Raw genomic sequence first — 22,107 nt, 5'->3', positions numbered from 1 at the left:
ACCACAGTACTCACCAACCCCCTCTTGTTCCCCTTTTCATGTGACCCCTGTGACCTGTGCTCTGTGACAGCACAGCAAGAGGACCCCATGCTCAGGTTGCCATGGCAATGACCTTGGAGGGCCCCAGTCAGACACACACTCGTCCACAGACACACTCGCTTACACACTGCGGCAAAGGCGAGCGATCGATATTCTATTATACGGAGGGTGGCGAGGGGGGAGAGAGGAGAGTCGCACTGCAGTGAGCTCACTGCAGAGACACAAGGGAAATTAGAGAGAGGGTGAGAGTGTGAGTGTTTGTCAGTGGGAGTGACAGAAAGTGGGTGTGCATGCAGTGAGAGTGTGTTTGTGTGTGTCCGTATGAGCGGCAGACACTGCATTTGTCATTGGACAGTGGTAGAGCAGTGCCGGAAAAGTTTTGGTTTCTCACTCAAAGGGACATGTCCTAAATTGGCACAGGATGTAGCAAACGGAGCCCTCAGACCACCCAATCCTTATTTCAAACATTATAGAGCTGTATATTGTCTATAATTTATTTGATTTGTGTACAAGGTGGGCAATAAGAGGTTCATTTAAAATAGATGACCCTTGTGGCAAAGAGAGGTAGCACAATTACAGTCTGTTCCCTTAAGATAAGAGATATACTGGCTTGCTTTATTTGCAGGAGTGTAACCTTTTGGAAATAACAACTTATATTAATCACAAATGTTGCCATTCATTCCTGATTATATCATTCATGTACCCTCGTAGTCTTAAAAGATGAGTTTTGGGAAGTAGTATGACAGTAGTAGTATGTTTGCTTTGACTCTCTTTGACTGTCCTGCAAACAGTGACCCTCCTCCTCCTGAAGCCCATGAATGTTGGTGTCAGACAGGGCTGACACATTTACAGTGTGATTTGGTGCATTGCCCTGGGCCACAGCCAACTCTTCCTCCTCTGGCAGTTTAACATTAGCAGTTTGCAGGTTTGAGTACATATAAATTCACAGCACTAGGTGGCATCCCATCCTCACATTTCCACTTTGTCATTTCTGCTGTTGTGCATAAGTCACCAAAGACGAGCTCTGATGAAATAATGGCACGTAGTTTTATCTCATTTTGGAAAGAATATGTGCTGGAATGAAAATGAGTGATTATATATGAGGTATTGCTTTTACTTTTTTTTTACTGCGTTTACTTAGGAGGCTCCCCCATACAGACCGGGTGAGAGGGGGTTATATTATTAACACTGTCCAGTTGACAATAATATGGTCTGACACAATATGATAAATTCAATCTCGCCATAGGGATGAATAGCATCTCTTTTGTGCAGTGTTAACAAAAATGTAACATGTAACAGGCCTCACAATGACAGCATTTGTTGCAGGTCTGTTATCAGAAATTACATTAAAGAATATGTTAATATTTTATGTATAAAAACAATAAAATAAACTATTCTATTCTCTAATGCATTAGAGTGAAGATGAGTAAAAAAACAGAGACAGAAAGACACACAGACAGATCTAGGTTGTATTAAATGTTCTAGATGTTTTATTGGTGTTGGTTTCATTTATTTGACACACATGTTCTACTAGTTGTGTATTTTTTTTTTTCTTGAATTTCAACTCTTGCAGCCATCTGAGATAGACCCAGCCTGAGACAGCTGGCCCTTCACTGGTCTCCAACACATACATGCACACAGACCTGGGCTGTACTGGGCTATACCAGGACCTGGACTGAGCCAGAGCTGGACCCAATCCAGTAACAGACACCAGGCACGTGGACTCATCATCACCACTCACCACATCACAGCACACTGCACCACATCATACCGGCACACCTGCAGTGACAGGAACCTGAAAGCCTCGGTTGGTGTTTTGTGTCTTTTGGTAAAAACACGACCAAAACCCTGCTCTGCTGTTACAGTTTTAGAGTAGCCTCCTGAAAAACCAGCAAAAATAACTGAAACCAAACAAAAAACAAAAAGAGAGACACGTATCTCTTACTTGTTCCTATCTCACCAATATTGTTGATGATGTTTCATGAATATCTCTCTTGAGCTGTTTTTCAACATGTGTTTTTTTATTGTTTCATTTAAATTCAGTATAGAATTATATAGATTTCCTAGAGCACACAGAAAGATTGAGTTGTATTTACCAACTTGGGGGGGGTGTACTGTAATAGTTATTAACAAGGACAATGGTTCACACAGTGCACACAAACAGAGACAAACGGGGCAGGAGGGAGGGGAGGGGAGGGGTGTGAGAGACAGAGGGGGAGAGGGGGGGGACAGGACGCCATGGGGTGTGCTTTGTTAGGCCTAAATGAGGAAAAGCAGCTCTCACATACCCCTCCTCTCATCTTTGAAATAAAAAAGACAAGTAAAATCATTGAACCCCCCTGTACCCCACATATTAAAAAACAACAACACTGTGGCCGTTGAGAACGGAAGAGAAGGAAAATGGACGCAGCGAGAACGACAGGGAAATGACCACCCCGCTGGTCCTCCACAGACAGGAGACGGAGGCGAAAGGTGGCAGTCGAAGTGGTGTCGGCGGTGGGATCTCACTGTGTGATCTTTATATCTGTGTGTGATTGGAGGACAAGCAAAGGGTTGGCGAGGAGGGAGAAGAGAGAGGAACGAAGGTATAGAGAGAGACGAGGGGAAGAGAGCAGGGGAATAACAGGGACGGGAAGGAGCTGGATGGCCCTTTTTTGCAGAGCGTAGACACTCCCTTTGTATCCTTAGCTCATTCAAATCTACATACACAATATGCAGCTGCCGTTTGGTAGATATATTGGTTTATGTACACAGCAGTGAGAGAACACATGCAAAGAGTATCATAGGAGATGGGGGAAAAGGGGGGCGGGTCAATGTAGAAAGTTGTAAAGGTGCTTTTGCTGTTTTTAATCTTTGGGGCAGTTGATGAAAATTGCTTCAAAGCGGTTTTTGTCTTTAAGGGGGTGGGGCATCTGGAGGTGTGTCTTGCCAGGGATGGAGTGATGAGGGAAAAATAAGTGGAGATGTAGGGGGGTTGAGCAAAGGTGCTCCATCGATCAATAGTATGTTTCCTTCTCCACCCAACCTGGAGTGCAAACGAGAGAAAGAAAAGCAGGGAGAAATAGATTAATTTATCAATATTTCAAGTCATAGTTTATGATTGAATTTACATTAGTTAAAGGACTAGGTCAACATTTTGGGAACTACTCTGATTCGCTTTCCTTCAGAGAGTTAGAGTTAGAGAAGACTGATGCCACTCTCATAGCTGCGCTGCTCCGCATACCAGCAACTAGCTAATTCGCACATTTGAATTTAATTTGTTTAATCTGTACAAAACGGACATGTAACCAGAGTAAAAACTACATGCTGCGGTTTTATGGGCGTAAAGTGCTAGACAATTTCTTGGCAAGGTGAAGTGACTTCTTCAAGTCTTGTTGTCCCTGTGAGTTTGCCAGGCAACCAGCGGAGACTCCAGGAAGTTACTGCACCAAGCAAAAAATTAGCCGAGGACTCACTCCGTAAAACCACAATGTGTTGCTGCCGCACTTTTCCCTTAGAGAAAGTTTGGTTTAAGGGGTAATGCACTTATTTTGAGAAAAGAAAAATACTAACCTCCAGGGTTCCGACGGAGGAGAAGTTTTCGGACTTCATCATAAACAAAGATGAGAAAACTATAGGGGAACGCACAAAACCACCAGGTAGGCCTGTGGACAAGACAAGAAACCCCAAGGATTAGAAATAATCAGGCAAACAGACAACATATGTTGATATGTCTTAACATCAGAGTGATTGCATGTGTATATGCATGTGACACATGTAGTAATGGCACTTACTTTAGAGGATACATCCTGAGTGCCACATCCATGCCGGGGCAATAGGACAGGAAGGCAGCCAGAGCTGTCTCCTCAAACAGGCCGAAGATCAAGATCTTGTTTCTAGGTTGAGAAAACATTGAAGAGAAATGACGATGCAGAACGAGAACCCCAAATTTATATCATATTATGCACATGATTATTGGCAAAAAGATAAATGAAAGTTCCAAGATAATGAAAGGACACATGCCAGTGTATTGGTGTCACAGTACACATGCTTGCTGGACTCACTTCATGCCCTGCTGGAACACAGAGTTACGCCTGGTCTTGCAGACGATGACATCAGCCCACTGCACTACCACAATACTGACAAAGAAGGCTGTGTGGCATGTGAACTCCACGATCTTCCTCTGCTCGTATGTCTGAGGGAGAGACAGGACAGACAGTAAGATAAAGGAACAAAACCTGAAAACACACCAACAAAGTAAACACACGGTAGCTACACACTCACCCATTGCTGCCCATAGCTGTCTTCCAGGTCATTCACCGAGCGGTCATCCCATCTGAGCCTGATGCCTACTAGTAGACCGGGCAGGAAACCATTTTCAGCCAAGATGACAAAGTAGGAGAAAAAGCCTCCCAGAGCCTGGATCATACCTGAGGAAAAACATACAGAAAGAGAGGTTAAATTAGAGACTTTAAATTTTTCTAACTTTCTTAATCTAGTAGAAAAAAATTAAATACCCTGGTTGTTGTTGTTTGTGAACAAGAAGGGGAGCTAAAGTTGATTTTAATACTAAATTACATCCCATATCAAACTTCAATCCTGATCAGAGACAATTAACAGCCCTAGATCAGCAGGAGCAATCTTTGTTCGACCTACCAATTTGTCCATAGGCAATGCTGATAAGCCTCTCGTTCACCAGCTTGTCCCTGAATGGGTTCCTGGGCTGACGCTTCATGATGTCGCTCTCAGCCATTTCATAAGCCAGTGAGATAGCTGGCACCTGAGGGGAGAGGACAAAATACGAACTTTTAGTACAGTTTTAGAACAGACGTGCCACATCAACAGGAGCTGTCTTCAGAGATGGTGGTGTGTGAGCACAAGGCTGTATTTGTTGTAAAAAAAAAAAAAATCATCTCTCACCATGTCGGTTCCAAGGTCAATACAGAGGATGGTGATGGTTCCCAGTGGCAGGGGAATGTTGACAATGATGAAGAGCAGGAAGGGGGTGATCTCTGGGATGTTGCTGGTCAGGGTGTAAGCAATGGACTTCTTAAGGTTATCAAAGATCAAACGGCCTGAAGGGAGAAAAACAAACAAGTAACATTACATGCAGGAAAAAAACGCTCAGCTTCAGATTTGCTCATTATAGACCCAGTGTTGTTTTAAAGGTCCTCTGTCCTTTGAGTCTTCTCACCTTCTTCCACTCCTGTGACAATAGAGGCAAAGTTGTCATCCAGCAAGATCATGTCTGCAGCCTGTTTGGACACATCTGAGCCAGAGATTCCCATGGCAACACCAATGTCGGCCTTTTTCAGTGCGGGAGAGTCATTCACACCATCACCTGTCACAGCTACAATGGCACCCTGGGAGAGACAAAGGTCGGATGAGGTTTTATACCATTAATACACAGAATTATATTTTTTTAAGTACATGTATCCCTCAACTACTCATGTATCTTGATTATAAGACAGACTTAATTACTGCAACAATGTGTATGGCAAAGCTGGAGATTAATACTCTTCATTCACCTTTCTCTGTTTCTGGAATGTTATTAGACAAGAGCATAAGTTATTAAATAAGATACACTGGGCCAATGTTTTTTGTTGTCATATTCAAATGGAAATAAAATTTATTCCAATTTTAACATCAAATTGAATCAAACCAAAGTCTTTCAGTATTTCAGTGGAATCTAAGAAAGCATGTTTCATCTATCAGTCAGATTCAGGGAATCCTCATTCAACAGATAACTAGCACCACCTGCTGTTGTAAAAGTATAATGACACTTGGAAGTCTACTCCCTCAATGTAGACAATGTAATTTCCATCGAAAAGACATTGTCTTTTATTTAAGCCAATATACTAAAGCATGACGCCAACACTGCTTGGATTAAAGATCCCACTTGTTCAAGTCATACAAAACATTTATTCTCATCTGAAAATGAACTAACCAGTCTCTGGCAGCCCTCCACAATGATGAGCTTCTGTTGTGGGGAAGTCCTGGCGAAGACGATTTCTGTGTGATTCCTCAGGATGTCGTCCATCTGATCCTGAGACAGATCTTTTAGGTCTGTACCGTGGATCACACAGGCCTTGGCATCCCTGAACACAGACATTGGAACATTGATGTGGGTCTCATAAGTCACCAACATTTGTATGACTGTGCCCTTGTTTTGGTGCGTGTTTTTCTATAAACGTTCTTTACCTGGGGTTGACCTGGCTGACAGGTATGTTGAGACGAGCTGCAATGTCCTCCACTGTCTCATTGCCCTCTGAGATGATGCCCACTCCCTTGGCAATGGCCTTGGCTGTGATTGGGTGATCTCCAGTGACCATAATGACCTGGCAACAACAGCAACAAAAATGCATTTCATCCTCTGATCTCAAAGGTACTTTAAGGAATAAAGAGATCATAGATTAGGTGTGTTAAAAAAGATCACCTTGATACCAGCAGATCGGCATTTGCCAACAGCATCAGGCACAGCAGCACGGGGAGGGTCGATCATGGACATGAGGCCAACAAAGCAAAGGTTGTCAGTCTGGAAGTTGACATCATCTGTATCAAAGGCAAAGCCCTTGGGGTACTGATCCTCTGGCAGCAGCACGTGGCAGAAACCTGGAGGGAAAGAAATGTCAGAGAATGTCTGAGAATCAACCCATATCTTATATCCCTCTCCCTACTTCACCTCTGACACAACAAAGTTAAAGTGCTTTGCATATTATCTAGAGTTGAACCAAATTTGGGGGTTTGTGATTTTGGAATTCTCTCTGTGTGCATCCATGCGCATCCACCTTTACCTCTCTCCACTTCTATCTGTCCTTACCCAGTACTCTCTCTCCCAGTCCTCCCAGTTCCATGTAGGCATTCTGGAAAGCCTCTTTCAACTCCTCATCCATAGGTTGCTCCTTGCCCTGCAGCAGGATGGTGGAGCAACGGTCCAGGATCCTCTCAGGGGCTCCCTTCATCACCAGCAGGTAGCGGTTGTCATTGGGATCCTCAGTCTCATGTACTGAGAGCTAGAGGAAGAGAACAGAAATGAAAATTAATTTTTGAGTGAATAGAGTGTTTGTGCATATATCCTGAGTATACACAGCTATAATCCAACGTGTTGGATACCCGTACCTGGTATTTGTTGGTAGAGTTAAAGGGGATCTCAGCCACCTTCTTGTTCTTATCCCTCATCAACCTCACTGAGCCGCAGGACAGCTCGATACATTTCAGCAGGGCTGACTCTGAGGCATCGCCGGCCACGTCACGCTTCAGGATGGGCAGTGAGTCTTGTCCTGCTTTGAACTGAGCGCGGTTACACAGACCAGCAATACGAGCCAGAGACAGCCAAGTTACTGAGCTCTTGTCAAAAGAGGCACCTGCAGAAGGAACACGAGAGTGGGTGTTATTAACCTTCATGATTTCTAGTAATCATCAGTGATGTCTGTATGCCCACTCCTCACTAACCAGACTGGTCCTCAGTGGTGTCGGCCTCATGGATCTGGTTGTCAAACCACATGTGGGCCACAGTCATCCTGTTCTGGGTCAGCGTGCCGGTTTTGTCGGAGCAGATGGTGGAGGTGGAGCCCAGGGTTTCCACAGCTTCCAAGTTCTTCACCAGGCAGTTCTTCTTAGCCATACGTTTGGCAGTCAGAGTCAGACATACCTGCAGACAAGTACATTTATGATGTCAGACTATGTTAATTATCACTCTGTTTGGATATATCAACTTTGAAATGTCTCTGTTCCTTGGTACTAATAAAAATGAGCTCATAATACAACAAAATAATAAACAACCAAGTAAATCTCAAGTGTTTCAAAAATTTCAAAATAAAAAAAAACACAATTATAATACAAAGCTTTGCACTACTTAAAACACTTAACTTCATTTGATTTAATGAAATGCAACAACAATAATAAAATAAGTATAGATAAGGTAAGGTACTAAAATCAGCGAACAAACAAAAAAATGAATGAATGAATGAAAAATAAATTAAAGAAAATGTTATGTCTCCAAAACAAACTAATAAACAGATTGCTAAAAGTATGCTAATTCAGGAGCAGCTTAAAAGGTCCAAAGAAGTGCCTGAGTGCTTATCCACTTACAGTGACTGTGGCCAGCAGCCCTTCAGGCACGTTAGCCACAATGATGCCGATGAGGAAGATGACAGCCTCCAGCCAGGAGTAACCCAGGATGATGGCCAGGATAAAAAATGTGACACCCAAGAAGACGGCCACACCTGTGATGATATGGATGAAGTGCTCGATCTCTTTGGCAATGGGGGTTTTGCCGGTCTCCAAGCCAGAGGTCAGAGTAGCAATGCGACCCATGACTGTGCGGTCTCCAGTGCAGATAACAAGGCCACGCGCCGTACCTGGTTTGGAAAAAGAAATATGTATTGGGATGTTGGAAAATAACATTTGCAGCATTAGTACCTGCATGATTTCTCGTGATTTCAGTTAAAATCACAACTCCATATTACATTTTAGCAGAGTTTGTTAGCTTTACTGCTTGGCTCAATTCACTGGCCTGAAATCCAACCACAGGCACTCAAGTTAATAATAGCATGTAATACTATTGCCATGGTGACCATACCTTCCACACAGTTGGTGGAGAAGAAAGCAATGTTTCTGGTCTCCAAGGGGTTGTCATGGGTACAGTCAGGTGACCTGTTCTGAGGCTCTGACTCGCCTGTTAGGGAGGAGTTATCAACCTGATGGGGAACAGAAAAAGTAAAACATGTATTGTACACAACAAGAAGCAAGAATGTGTGTGTGTGTGTGTGTGTGTGTGTGTGTGTGTGTGTACCTTGCAGCCATGTGCAGAAACCACCCTGATGTCAGCAGGGATCCTGTCTCCTCCTTTCACTTCAATCAGATCTCCGGCCACCACTTCTTCAGCGTTGATCTGTACCTTCTCACCCTCACGGATCACCAACGCTTGCTGCGGGGAGAAATCAGTGATGATTAGAAAACACACATACATGCATTGGACATTTAGAGAAACATTGTCTCAGAATTCGGGGCATTAAAGCTGAGAGCAAAATAATTTTTCCATCCCTTCATATGAAAATAACTGTCTGAATAAAACATACTGTTAGCAACCAAATGTAATGCATTCACAATCAAAAAACACAGTATGCATAATTTTTTGCAGACTGAGAGTGGCAACCACCAGCTGTGCCACCTCCATTTTCATTATACAGTATTTACCTTCTAACTCAGCGTTAAGCAAAGAGGTAAAGTGTGAAGACTTTCACAAAAAGAGGCAGCAGTGCTTCTGCTTTCCACTGCCCATGTATAGAAGTCAAATTCACTGGGTATTCACAACCTACAATTTCTGGTGGTTGCCAATTGTTTCCAAAAATCCACTTTCACTTTCAAAGCTACATAGTCCCTTTTCCAGGAGGAATCAAAATAAGCTTCCTCTTAAGTTGGTTTCTTTTGGGCAAACACATATTTACCTGGGGCACCATGTTCTTGAAAGACTCCATAATTTTGGAGCTCTTGGCCTCTTGAAAGTATGAGAAGCAACCAGTAATGATGACGACAGCTGTAAGCACAATACCTAGGTACAACTGGAGAGAGAGAGAGAGAGAGAGAGAGAGAGAGAGAGAGAGAGAGAGAGAGAGAGTGGGTGAGTCAAACATATGTGAGTGTGGGCTGTGGCAGTACACTGGGTACAGTATGTGTGACGCAGTAATCGCTTTGCCGAGGTGTCATTTATTTATGCACTTTGGAGTCTGAAGTGTGACAGACATTTTAATGAGGTGTAGATGGGCCAGATGTGAATATATATGTGTGTGTGTGTGTGTGTGTGTGTGTGTGTGTGTGTGTGTGTGGATTGCTCACATTGTCTCCTGCAGGATCGTCCTCAGTGGCTGCCTGGATGGCATAGGCCAGGAAGCAGAGGATGGCGCCGGTCCACAGCAGAATGGAAAATCCACCAAACAGCTGGCGACAGAACTTGACCCACTCCGGGGTGGTGGGAGGAGGGGTGAGAGCATTAGGACCGTCCCTGATCAGAAACTCTGCTGCCTTGGCATTGGTCAGGCCCTGGAGGAAGAACACAGAGGAAGTGGGGTGTGGATTTAGCAGAGAAAGTCTGCACTGTTACAGACATACAAATTTGTTTAGGTTGTTAACCTAACCTAAACAAATTTGTCATATTTCTTTAATATGAAAGTCTGGGGGACTGATTGCACCTCCCGGCCACAGTACTGATGGGTTGTATCACTGTATCAAACCAATAAACCAATAGTGCCCTCATGCCACCTACTGGCCAACTGGAGGAAAGCAGTCTCAAATCACACTTTACATACTGAGAGAAATGAATATCATCAACTCACCTGGACAATGTCAGTCTGGTATTTCCTGCATACTTCCTCTACAGACATCTTATGTTCCGTCTGAAAAAGAAAGATACAGAGATAATCAGTACTCTTTCTTAAGTTCAGTATGCTTAGTAGTTGCCATTTTTGTATGCAAGGAAAATTTGAAGAAAGTAGTCCAAATTGAAAAAATCCTCATGCAACTATGTGATGAAAAAAGACTTTTGAGCTTCTTAACATCTCCAGAGCATCCAATAACTTCATGGCATACAAGGGAATTATAAGTATACTCTATGCATGCAGTTCACCTGAGAGATAAGAGTATCAGGGCAGCCAGATATGGCGACCCAGGTGTCTGTTTCTTGCACGGGGATGTGGGATCAAAGTGACGACCTCCTGATAACAAGTCACCCCTCTTACCAGCAAAAATACAATTTTGGCCTGCATGAGAAAGATTTCCCTGCTCTCCAACAGAGTTGTTGTTGTCAATTCACCTTCATTTACTATAAGCTCAAAGAGGATGTTCTTCAAAATTTGCAAATCACTTACTCACAACCTATAATACAAGGATGGTATAAAGAATCTTGTGACAGAATGAGGGAATTGTTTGTGTCAAATTATTCAGCTTTTGACTGGCAGGATCAAAAGTGAATTGGCCTCAAATGTACTTTCAGTTTCACATGTATTCGGAGATAAGATGGGGCTTTACTTACAATGGGCACTTCCTTCTTCAGGTCATCCATGTCCTTGGTTGCCCCCTTCTTCTTCTTGGGGGATCGGTCATCTTTGTCCTGTGTGGTGGCAACGCGGTAACTGTCTGACCGCCCATACTACAGACACACACACATGTTTTATACATGCCTTCGGACTAGATTAAGGAGATAGTACGCCTGTGTGCCTTTGCGTATAATCTTAACTGATCTCTGGGCTTTGCACACATACATTATATTACCTAAAAACTACTTTCATTGTTCAGAGAGCTGTCTTGTCTGGCATTTTAACTGAATTTACTAGTCCATGATTGCAACAGAAATAAAGCCGATGGGCTTTATTGAAATGCCCTTGAGGTTTCTCTCCTTCACTATACAGTAAATAATGCTGTATCCCTGTGAAGTGGCCTTGTGCAGTAGCCTGTATTTCTCAGACAGTAATAACATCAACATAATTTTTCTCTGCTCATGACGAAGATATTAGACAAAGAGCATCAATAAAAAACTATTATCATAAGAATTATTCAAGACATGAAAGGTAAAGGCACTTCCCTGTTTTTCTGAACTAAAACATCTACATTAAAATTGTACATTGAAGTGTGCACCTGCTGCCATATCAATTTGATCTCCACAGATCAAATAATTCCCAGTCTGATGGCCACAACAGGCCGATGACACATCACAACATAATCGAGTGAAAATGGTTTAACTAATCACTTCCTGGCCTCTTTCATTGATCTAACAACAAGCATTAAGGGCATGAGAGAAAGACAGAGAGCAGACAAACAGAGTGTGTACTCATCAAAGGCTTTCTGGTTAGAGTCTAGTTCGCTCTACACTATTAAACCACCAGTGGATACGCTCTGATGTCAAGATTTCTAAAAGAATTAAGCTATAATTACATGCATTCACGCACACACAGACACGTCCAATGTCCTTGTCCTCTTCTGCCTGCTTTACTGCTCTCTCTGATGATCCAGGTACCATCTTTACTATACTAGTTTCCTCAGACATTGGCTTATGTCGTAAAACTAGATGTGAGCGGACTATTAATAAACCTGATTGTCTCCAACAGTGCACATTCTAGCCCTTCTAGGTCTATAAGTGTAACTCTAGCTTGTTGTCCGGAAGGAGAGCAGCCTGACTGCTGGGCCACATCAATACAAATGTCCCTCATCAAAGGTCAGAGGTAACAGGGAGAGGCAAGAATCCCTCCCAGGAGGTGTGACTGGGTCCCTGTGGACAGGCCCTTCACTGACACAACCTCATCATCAAGGAAACTGCCCTTGGTGGCGGATCAATATAGTCAGATATACACCGATGGCTGATGGCGGGGGTTTGCAAGAATGACAGAGTAACATAGTCCAACTGATATGGAAGCCACCAAAAGTACACAGAATCAGACAGAAACATCAATATATATCAACTAATAATCAATGACGACAATGCTCTTCATTTCAGAATGTGGCAAAAGAGCACAAGATGAGGTTAAAGGCTAAAATAAGATAAAAAATATTGGCTGTGTGTTTCTCCAAAGGGAATAACCAACAATGTGCTGAAATTCACTGAAATACAGTGTGCACCCTCTAGTGGTACAACCAGGTAATAACATTTTCAGGAATGCCAAATGTAAAGGTGACTGCTGCTGTTTGCATCTGATATTATAATAGAAGATATGAACGACAAAGAAGCTGTTTTGTCCTTTGACAAAATGCTTTAAAGTTTGTTCGCTTTAATATAAATCAGTTAAAATTCATTAATCAAACATACATATTTAGAAAAGCGCCAATCAGGAAGTATGAATTAAGTGTTCCACACATCTCAATTTACACACACACACACCCAAACCACACCAAAACACACACACCTGCACTGCGACAAAATGTGCTCAACAAAGAATAACTTCCTACTGCATTTCCCACTTTCACTATAAGTGTACTGCTGTTGTGTGAAACTCTTGTGAAATCATGCCGCCTCATAGTGATTTTTTATGTGGCTACAAAGACCTGTGTGTCTGGTTTTTGTCGTCATAGCAAAAAAAAAAAAAAAAAACTTCATGAAACAACAGGTAGATGTCAGCTCTCATTCATTTAATTGTGGCGGGCTGGCTGCTCAGCGACCGCTTGGGAAATCTTGTGAAATCAAGCAAACAATGCCATTCGTTGTAGCATGTCGGAGGGAGGGAGCTGTTTGACGTGACTGTGAATACACACACATGTAAAACATGCATGCATACACACAGTTCTCCAACAAAGGAGCAGGTGAGCAAATCTTTTGCTGCAACAAGACCGGGCAGGCCTGGTGAGGCAGAGGCTGCACAAAGCAGAACTGATGCAGTGGAAAAGTACTGCCGCTCATCCCCTCTGAGGCAGACCCCAGATGTGTGTGTGTGTGTCTTAATGTGGTTGAGAAAGAGGGTGTATTGGCATATACATGTCTGTATTATATGTTAATATTACTCAGTGGCTCCATATCTCTATTTAGAGGTCAAAGGTGTTGAATGAGATGGCAGGTTACAGATTTACCTTCTAACCAGGTATCAAATACCCACCATAATCTCAAAGATGACAGGTATATACATATGCATTTGTAGGTATAATATTGTTGTCGTGGCTACTTTTTCCACAGACAATGAGGAACGTTGCCTTTCCGGGCACATGAAAACTGGTTATATAAATATGGACATGCACAGGTTAATCTCTCTTACTGCCTAATACAAACTCAAACACAGACATATACACACGCATTTGCCCAGACAATAGACGTAGTTGGCAGGCAGGTGGAGAGGAGCGCCAAACAAAAAGATATGTGGTGAGAAGCAGAGACGGACGTTAAGGGGGTGAATGACAGACAGGATTTGGCGCATGGAAAGGGAGACATCAGTGGGAGGTGAGAAACAGGGACCGATAAAGAGTGAGAGGCAGGTGGAGAAAGGGGCCGAGAGTGAGTGAGAGAGACATAGGGAGATAGAGAGAGAGAAGAACTGTTGTCACCCTTCTCTCATGCTTCTAATTAGATATTGACCAGCAGTCTTTGTTTGCTGGCTCTGTGTCAGTGTTTGACCCACAGTGACCCCACTCTAATAGATTGCACAACCTTCCTTATGTTGTGTATGTGTGTGTGTCACTTTGAGTATGCGTTCTCATATGCTACTGTAGTGTATTCACACCCACACACTGGGTGTCAGTGTGTGTCATTAAGTGTATGCACGTTAACAGATATGAATGAATGTTATCAGTGTGACTCAAAAAGTCTGTTTACAGAATGTTGAGTATGTTAAGTGCAAACCTGTTTTGGCTTTGTTTGTGTGTGTGGGTGTGCTTGCCACTCGAGCATTCTCTCCTTTCCCCCCTCCACACACACCCTGCCACCTGATAAGATGTGTCTTCATTGCACCTACTATATGCTGCTGTCATTTCTGCATTTCTGTCTTCAGGTCTATCTGTCTATATAACTGTGTCTTTCTTTCCTCCATTTGATTGTTTAATTGTTCAGCAGAGAAAGATGACGTCTATATCGTGTACTTAGACAATACAATCTGAGTATCTTTTCATTTGCAGAAAACCATCAAGGTGCACCTGCCCGTGCGGATCTTTGTGGGTGTCCAGCTGTCTCACACGCCTCTGGGTAATGTAATGAGCCCCCTCTGTTCTGAGGAAGGAAACAGAGACTCGTGGCTGGAATTACAGACGCACGCTCTCCCACAAGCACACAGACGAGCAGACTGATGGGCAGACACATCTCTGACATCATCAGGAAATGGAAAAATTGGATGCTACTCTATGGATTATATAGGGCAATAACTCACATCCTGTTACATCTTGGTTTAAGACAATCTTATTAAAATATCAATAATTCAATAAAACCGATGCTTTACGTGTCTGGTTGTATTTGATTTGATCATTAATTATTCTGCAGGTCTGCTCTAGCTAGCCAAACTAAACCTTGCATTTTGTCTTCTTGTGAACAACTCTGATGAGTGAGTGTGTTTGGAGGGCAAGTAACCATGGTGACCGACACGGCCATTGGCATGGTGACGAAGCTCAGCAGTGGCCTAGTGCTCCTAGGATCCCCTGATGTGATCCGGGACGAGTAATAATTGATGCATTTGAAACTGGACACTGTATTCACTGCTGTAAAACAGGCAATTGATTCAAGGAATTGGTGTGTATTTGTGTGTGCTCGCGCCTGTGTGTGTCTGTGTGAGCAGAGGTGAGTCACCGTGTTGGCTACAGTCCGTATGTGCAGCGTCTACGCGCATTGCGGCAGAGACAGTGAGGGAGTGAATGAGAGAGAGAGACCTAGTGATTGTGAAATAATATAAGACACAACATAATATGCACAGCCAGGGAGTCCTCTGAAGGAGAGACTGTGTGTCCTCACTTGAATGAGCACTGGGCATGTTCAAATTGGAGTTCTTACTTACTAACATAAAACTACATAGTTCTCATTTATTTTGGCAGATATGGCATTTGACGGAGTGAAATCATAATACTACTCTGATATATTGTGCTCATGAGATTAGGAGTGGCACCTGAGAGAACTATCATGGCAACCATGTTAAAGACAACAGGTCGAGGCATGCCCACCATTTTTTCTTCTGCTTTAATTCCATGCATAGGGATTCCTGCATCAGAAAGAACTGATATGCATGTATACACAAGTACAAAAAGGATTTCTCTTTATGTGTAATCTATATGAGGAAGCTGTTTGTGGGTGGAAGAAACACCATGTTGTTCTTATTTTACCATTCTACAACCACCACAGTATTTGTCATGAGTCTCCACTTCCTCTTTGTACAGAGCAGCCAAGTATGTATGTAGAGTGTACAGCTGAACAAAAACCAAAGGATTCATGTTTTGCATTTCTTTGCGCTTCATTTATTAAAGCTGGATCTGCATGACACTTTGCTGTCCCTCTCTATTGACTAATAAATGAAAAAACAACCTGTGTGACTTCATTCTAATAAAATGTGTGCTTGTTTGTAATTTCATTTCTGCATCTGTAGACATGCTACTATGAATGTGCTGTGTGTATTTGTGCCATCGCATGCCTGATTGTGTCAGTGTGTGTGTGTGTGTGTGTGTGTGTGTGTGTGTGTGTGTGTTTGTGAGACCTTGCAAGGTCATTGGGCCATCTGCTGTGTCTTGCAGCGGGATGGCAGGGCTCTGGGACACAGTGGGGGGCGCAGGCCAGGGGCCAGGGGACATAGCTGCTGGGATTAGCTAGTCTGATTACTACACTGGATTAGCCCAATGTGCTTCTTCTTCTCTTTGTCTCTCTCGTTCTCCACTCTCTCTACTCTTCTTTCTCTGATATTCTCGCTTAGGAAAATCAAATGCGTAAAAGCTCCACATTTATCATTAGGTGCCAAATAATGTGGTGAAGAGCCTCTAAAAACACTGAGTAAGTGTTTTAACAGATGATTAGAGTCTGAATGCTTGTAAAAGAGATAGTCAAGATACTTGTTTCACTTATCTGTATCAGCCTTTAGAGTGATATGACAGTTTGTTATCATTGTATTTAACACAGTGAACAGACATCAAAAGGAGGAGAGGCAACATATCAGAAATAAAGAAGAAAGGGAAAAGATGGTATGAAACTTTTCTTGAATACAAAACTCCCTGAAGATATTCTCTTCCCACTGTGAAGTAGTTAAACACAACGTCCACAAGTACACCTCATGGAGGTATCCGATTAAATAGTATACGTAAAAAGATACCTTTTAAATCTTAATCTTTGAATAGAATGAACACAAAGAGACAGAGGTTAATTCTCTTTAGCTCTCAAATAATCTGTGTTGTGCTCTCTTCAAAAACTACAAATAAACTAAGGCAAGTGGAGTAACCAAACTGAAAATCCCAATTGAAGTTATAACCCGTCCCGCCCTCCTCCACTCTGTTCTTTCCTGTCCATCTGTCCATCTCATCATCAGCACCATCTGTTTATCCCACAGCGACAATAGTGTAACTGCGTTGCTTAAGTTCTGCACAATGCTCTGCCCACCCTCTGGAGGATATACTGACGCTGTACTTTGTGTGTCTTGGGGTGCACGGCCTGGTCCAGATTAGCATTGTAAATCGTAATGTGCTGGCACTTGTAGTGAACATGGCATCTCGCCATGGTGTGAGAGAGGGCACCTTAGGACGAATCAGCTGGCAGCTGGTCGCAGAGAGATGTGCAGATGTGCAGATGTGCACACGCACATCCATGCACACAGCACCACTGCACCAATAAACCCACTAAACCAAACACCCATTTACTTATCAGATTTTTAAGCACATGTGCCACTCAGTGATTCCAAACCAGGATCTGTTATGTTCAGTACGCCTGAAAGAATAGAAAAGCATTCACCATTCTCTTTTCAGGAATATAATTACAGTAAATATTAAAACTACTTAAAGAATGATGCAACTTCCTCACTGATATTCTGATAACAAAACACAAATCAAGGTGTTGTAAAATTATCTGTTTTTGATTTTAAGAAGCCTTGTCCGTTCTGGCTTCCCAGTGTTACACATTGTGCTTTGGTGCATCCACGCACATTTACAGTCTCACACACACTTCACAAACATACACACATCTCCAGGACAACACCCTGAATTTGTCATGTCATTGTAGTCAGGCAACCTAACCCCTCTGAATTACTCTCATTATGGGAGACCATCAAAACAGTTAGCCACATCAATCTCTGTGCCTGCTGTAATCTTGTTTTAAAGCAATGTATGAAGGAGACAGCACTGACCTTTACGTTTTATTAGCATTACACAGGCTGCTACTGAGATCACTGCTCAGGCTTTGTCCTGCTAGTCTTACACTACTGAGGAGGCTAACTGCGGGTTTTTTTTTTGCTGAGGCACTAGAGAAATCTGGACCATGTCCTTCATCAGTATTCCCACTAATGACAATGTCCTCATTACAGTTGATATCTATTGATCTGAGACCATCAAATGGGCTTAAAGGGAACAATGGAGAAGCATTTCCAAGGGTCACCATATTGACCTTAATTGACCCCTAGGCCACAGGGCAAAACAATCCCAGCTGGCTGTGCGGTCAGAGAGACCACTCCGGTGATCCGATCCTGTGTGAACATTCTTTTTCTATTGGTTCCTGCGATGCGTGGGGCAGATCAGCTGTGGTACAGTGCAGCCTATCAGCATCAGGCAGCAGGTGCAGTGGGGAGGGATGTGCAGCACTCTGCACCAAACTGAGGGCTGGGCCTCTGCAGAGGCCACACACATCCAACTCCTGAACTACCTTACAGTAACACCTTCTAACTTCCTCCCTATCCCTTCACGCACCTCACTAGTGCCAATATAATAGCACGCGCTGTTCTAGAAACCTTTATATCTTCATGAAGGTAATTAGTAAGTCTAATCAAGGGCTTACAGAGAACTCGACACTAACAGGAGTTTCTCCTCAGCCGTACTGCATTCTAAGTATCTCAACCACACCCCTCGTCACCGGCCTGTATGACCTTCTGAAAAAGCCTCGGTGCTACTACTACACCTTCGTCTGTCTTTAATCCGCCGCCCCTCCACCACCACAACCCCTCATTCATTCATTGTCCTATGAAGATCATCCGCCCAACCACATTCCTCCCTTTCCTCTCCCAGCTGTCTCCTGTCCACCTGATAACCAATCCCACAAGGCGCAGCAAGAGGAAACAGGAGCCATGGTAATGTGAGCCTCAGGTCATTATCCTGTAACAGGATATACAGCCAGGCAGCCCTCCCCCTCCATACGCCTCATCCTTCACTTTAAATCCTTCTCTCTTTCTCCTTCTTTACACCTGCAGACCAGTCACTACTTATCTGTCCTTTCTCTCTCTCTCTCTCTCTCTCTCTCTCTCTCTCTTTGTCCCTCTTGCTCTCTCAGCAGTGGCACCCTCCCCCCCATCTCTGCCATCGGTGTCACGTGTCTGAAGGTGAAAACCAGAAGTCGATCCATGTGTGCAGCCCTTTATCAACATCTCACTTTACGTTTCCTCCCTATTGGCCCATCAGCATGAGCCACTGTAATGTATAGCTGCATCAGTGCAGAGAGCAGAACAATGAGAGATGAGACAGGAAAGACAGAAAAGATCTCTGAGACATCTCTGTGGAGGTGCTCCGCCAAATTTAGACTATCTATCTGTGTGCTAGACAAAAAGTGCCGATTGTCTCTCTGGTATTACTGACACATGCACAGGCTTTGCTCTATAGCATCACTGCTGCCTCTTCAGCCGGTCCTTTCTGCGTGGCTACTCGTGCCAGCCTATCAGAGCTCTTTACAGGGAATTTCCACACCGGAGGCCCCGCCCCCGGTTTGACGCAGAAGGCACGTCGCAAGCTATGCCCCCTGCGGCCTTGGGAAAGGACAGCTGGCAGTGCCATAGCACAGTTTGCTAGCGCGAAATTCGCGAAAGAAAAGACAGAAAGAGAGAGAAGGACGAGAGGGAAGGATGTGTCGACCAGCAACGAGTGATGACACGATGCTCGGTACACTCATCTATCCATCACTCCATCCCTTCCTCTATCTTTTCATCCCTTTTGCCTTTCAGGGTGACCTCAGTGCGCAAAGGGCCAAACGCAAGGAAACACCCTTCACAGATCGCCAGGGACACTAATATTGTCTTTTATAATGCCGTGGCATCGTCCGAAATGACACACGGTCTCCACTCAGCACCCCTCCCCCCCTCACACACTGCTTCACCAAACTTCCACACAGCAGCAGTACATGCGTAAGCACTTTTTGCACTCCCATCCCTTTTGACGCAGTGCCCACTAATGCTGTCGGGCTGGCTTTCTCATCTACATGAATGAATGAACGAACGGATGGCCCGCAGGCTCTGTCTCTCCCACAATCCTGGAAACGTCTCTCCCTAGAGAGAGATGTCAGATGCTGCGGGCGCCGCATCAGCTGGTATCACTGCGATGACACCAGCTTGCGCTGCCTCTACAGCGGCGGATCTCTCTCTCTCTCTCTGCAGCATCACGCCACCGCATAATTCAGCAGACAGACCGCGGTCGGCGATTAAGAATTACAACTCTTTCTGCGGGATGGCGATGGAGCTGAAATTGCGCACGCCGGCGGTTTCCGGGCTGCACTGGGTTTTTCCACCAGCCTCCTCTGATTCATGTGCATGGCTAATAAATGTATCTGGATGACAGATCCGATGGTTTAACAGCACACTCTGCTGCCACAGCCTGCTAACAAACTTAACTCAAACACAATCATCGCGCTTTTGGTGTTGGACGCATCGTGTCTTTAATCTGTAGTGCGCGTAAATGTGTTCACTGTTGGCGATTATCGAGCCCCTGTTATGTCACAAATTAAAGGGGAAATAAGCTGGTGAGGCGCTTATTCCCGGTAACCGCATTATGACGCATGGGTCATCGAGGGTGCCGAGGATGAGACTCCTCCGCTGCTGGCGTCCACTGTAAGGACGCGATGGGCGCAGAGAGCATCTTTTGGCCGCCAGATGTTTCTCCATTCCACCATTCCGGGGGGAGGAGGAGGAGGAGGAGGAGGAGGAAGAGAGGGGGAGGGTGTACCGGTTTAAAGCAGGGGGATGATATGAGGTGGGGGCAGTGAGGGCATGAAGGAGGTCACAGTACATGGTGTTCATCCATGACTGGGAAAGTCATAGAGCATCACTGTGCATTTCTGCGCCTTCACATGTTATAAACACAGTTTTGTGGGTTTTTTTTAAAAACCACAGGTTAACGATGGGTGAACAGAATAGGTTTCCAACACGTGAACCCACCCCCCAACCCTCCCTCCACCTCCTCCACCCCTCCCCTCCCATTCTCGGTAAGAATAAACCGATTAGGCCTACCACGGCAGGCAAGGTTATAGGCAAAGTAAGGCCTGTCAGAGACCTGGAACACATATGACACAGTGACGGTCTCTAAACCACACGGACTTACTCTACTTATTACACTTTGGCATCAGTTTTCATTCACATTTAGTCTCGGGATCTACTTAATTTGACCAAGTGGATCAGAACAAAGGACACGAGCCGATAACATTCAAGCGAAGTCAAATCCAGTCTGTAGTCAAATCATAGCGAGCTCTTAAATGCCGCTGATTTCTGTAGCTGCAGCAGACAGGAGCTACTGGCTACATCAATTTGTCGCAGTCTAGGAGACCAGGGTAAAACACGGTTCCGCATTACAGTCAATGTCACTCAGACGAACGGGATTTCCATACAGGGGGAAAAAAATAACATCACGGCTCAGTCTGAAAGCTTTCCTCGTCATGAGTGAGACATCAGGCTACCGCTCACTTCTCAGGCCACTTCTGGTGGGCTACAACGCAGTTAAAAAGTTGGAATCGTCAGTCTTACCCCCATGTTGGCGCAGTCACTCTTCTCCTCTCAGGTGATGCACGGCTTGAGAGGTGTCAGCCCCTCACGTTGAATTATATCAAAATGCCTTGCCTTGAAAAATAAAAGACAATATGCTCAATTTTTTTCTCTCTCTCAGCTTTGCTTAAATGAAAAATGAACAGGAAGAAGACGTTAACAATAGATCTGATGAAAGAGTGTTCTTGGGCTTAAATAAACTGTCTCTCAAACCTTCAAAAAGATTATTCTACAATCTTTCTCCCCGTGAGACGTCTTTCAAATGAAATGTTGCGGTCTCAAGCGGAGCATCACGCGGGGATGCGCTTCCTTCCTTTGCTCTCTGATACTTGCGGTGAAAGACCGCCGGTACTAACGAGCCGCACTGCTACTTTTTCAGGGCTTGATGTCCCTCCGCGCCTCTGCCGGCTGCCGCAGTACTCCGCTTCTCTGGTCGCACCACTCCGCCAGTGGAAGAAGCGCCGCCTCAAGCGAATGGGTAAACCGAGGGGCTGCTTAGACCCGCCCACCACTCACTCAGCCGGCCAATCATAATTCGGAGCGTCTCATCGCTGATGGAATCGCTGACCAATTGGCTTCTTCTCAGTCTTCAAGCGGGCCAATAGAGGGCCAATTCTGCCCCTCCTGCTTTACTGCAGAATTCCGAGGCTTGCAGCCAGCAGCATCGCGAGTCTCTAGGCTGAAATTTTATATAAATGGACGCACAAGGTTAGAT

The 22,107-nt window shown here is 44.2% G+C and overlaps 1 protein-coding gene across 1 annotated transcript; it reads right to left on the bottom strand.

Moving 5' to 3' along the window:
- Window positions 1-1,502: 1,502 nt before the first annotated feature.
- On the bottom strand, window positions 1,503-21,705 carry atp1a3b (ATPase Na+/K+ transporting subunit alpha 3b). Its single transcript, XM_070835048.1, has 23 exons — window positions 21,606-21,705; window positions 21,375-21,467; window positions 11,048-11,125; window positions 10,353-10,412; window positions 9,856-10,059; window positions 9,468-9,581; window positions 8,813-8,947; window positions 8,600-8,717; window positions 8,110-8,378; window positions 7,471-7,669; window positions 7,138-7,382; window positions 6,839-7,031; window positions 6,455-6,630; window positions 6,220-6,356; window positions 5,966-6,116; window positions 5,213-5,381; window positions 4,939-5,093; window positions 4,675-4,798; window positions 4,303-4,448; window positions 4,083-4,213; window positions 3,813-3,914; window positions 3,592-3,683; window positions 1,503-3,064 (listed from the first exon to the last, which is right to left on the bottom strand). Exons 2-23 carry the CDS (start codon window positions 21,378-21,380, stop codon window positions 3,036-3,038), a joined length of 3,033 nt encoding a protein of 1,010 aa, XP_070691149.1. The 5' UTR covers window positions 21,381-21,467; window positions 21,606-21,705; the 3' UTR covers window positions 1,503-3,035.
- Window positions 21,706-22,107: the final 402 nt, after the last annotated feature.

The sequence above is a fragment of the Pempheris klunzingeri genome, chromosome 8 (assembly GCF_042242105.1).
Source record: "Pempheris klunzingeri isolate RE-2024b chromosome 8, fPemKlu1.hap1, whole genome shotgun sequence".
In the NCBI taxonomy this organism is placed as follows: Eukaryota; Metazoa; Chordata; class Actinopteri; order Acropomatiformes; family Pempheridae; genus Pempheris; species Pempheris klunzingeri.
The sequence above is the reverse complement of the archived record's forward strand: the minus strand, read 5'-3'. Positions and strand labels throughout refer to the sequence as shown.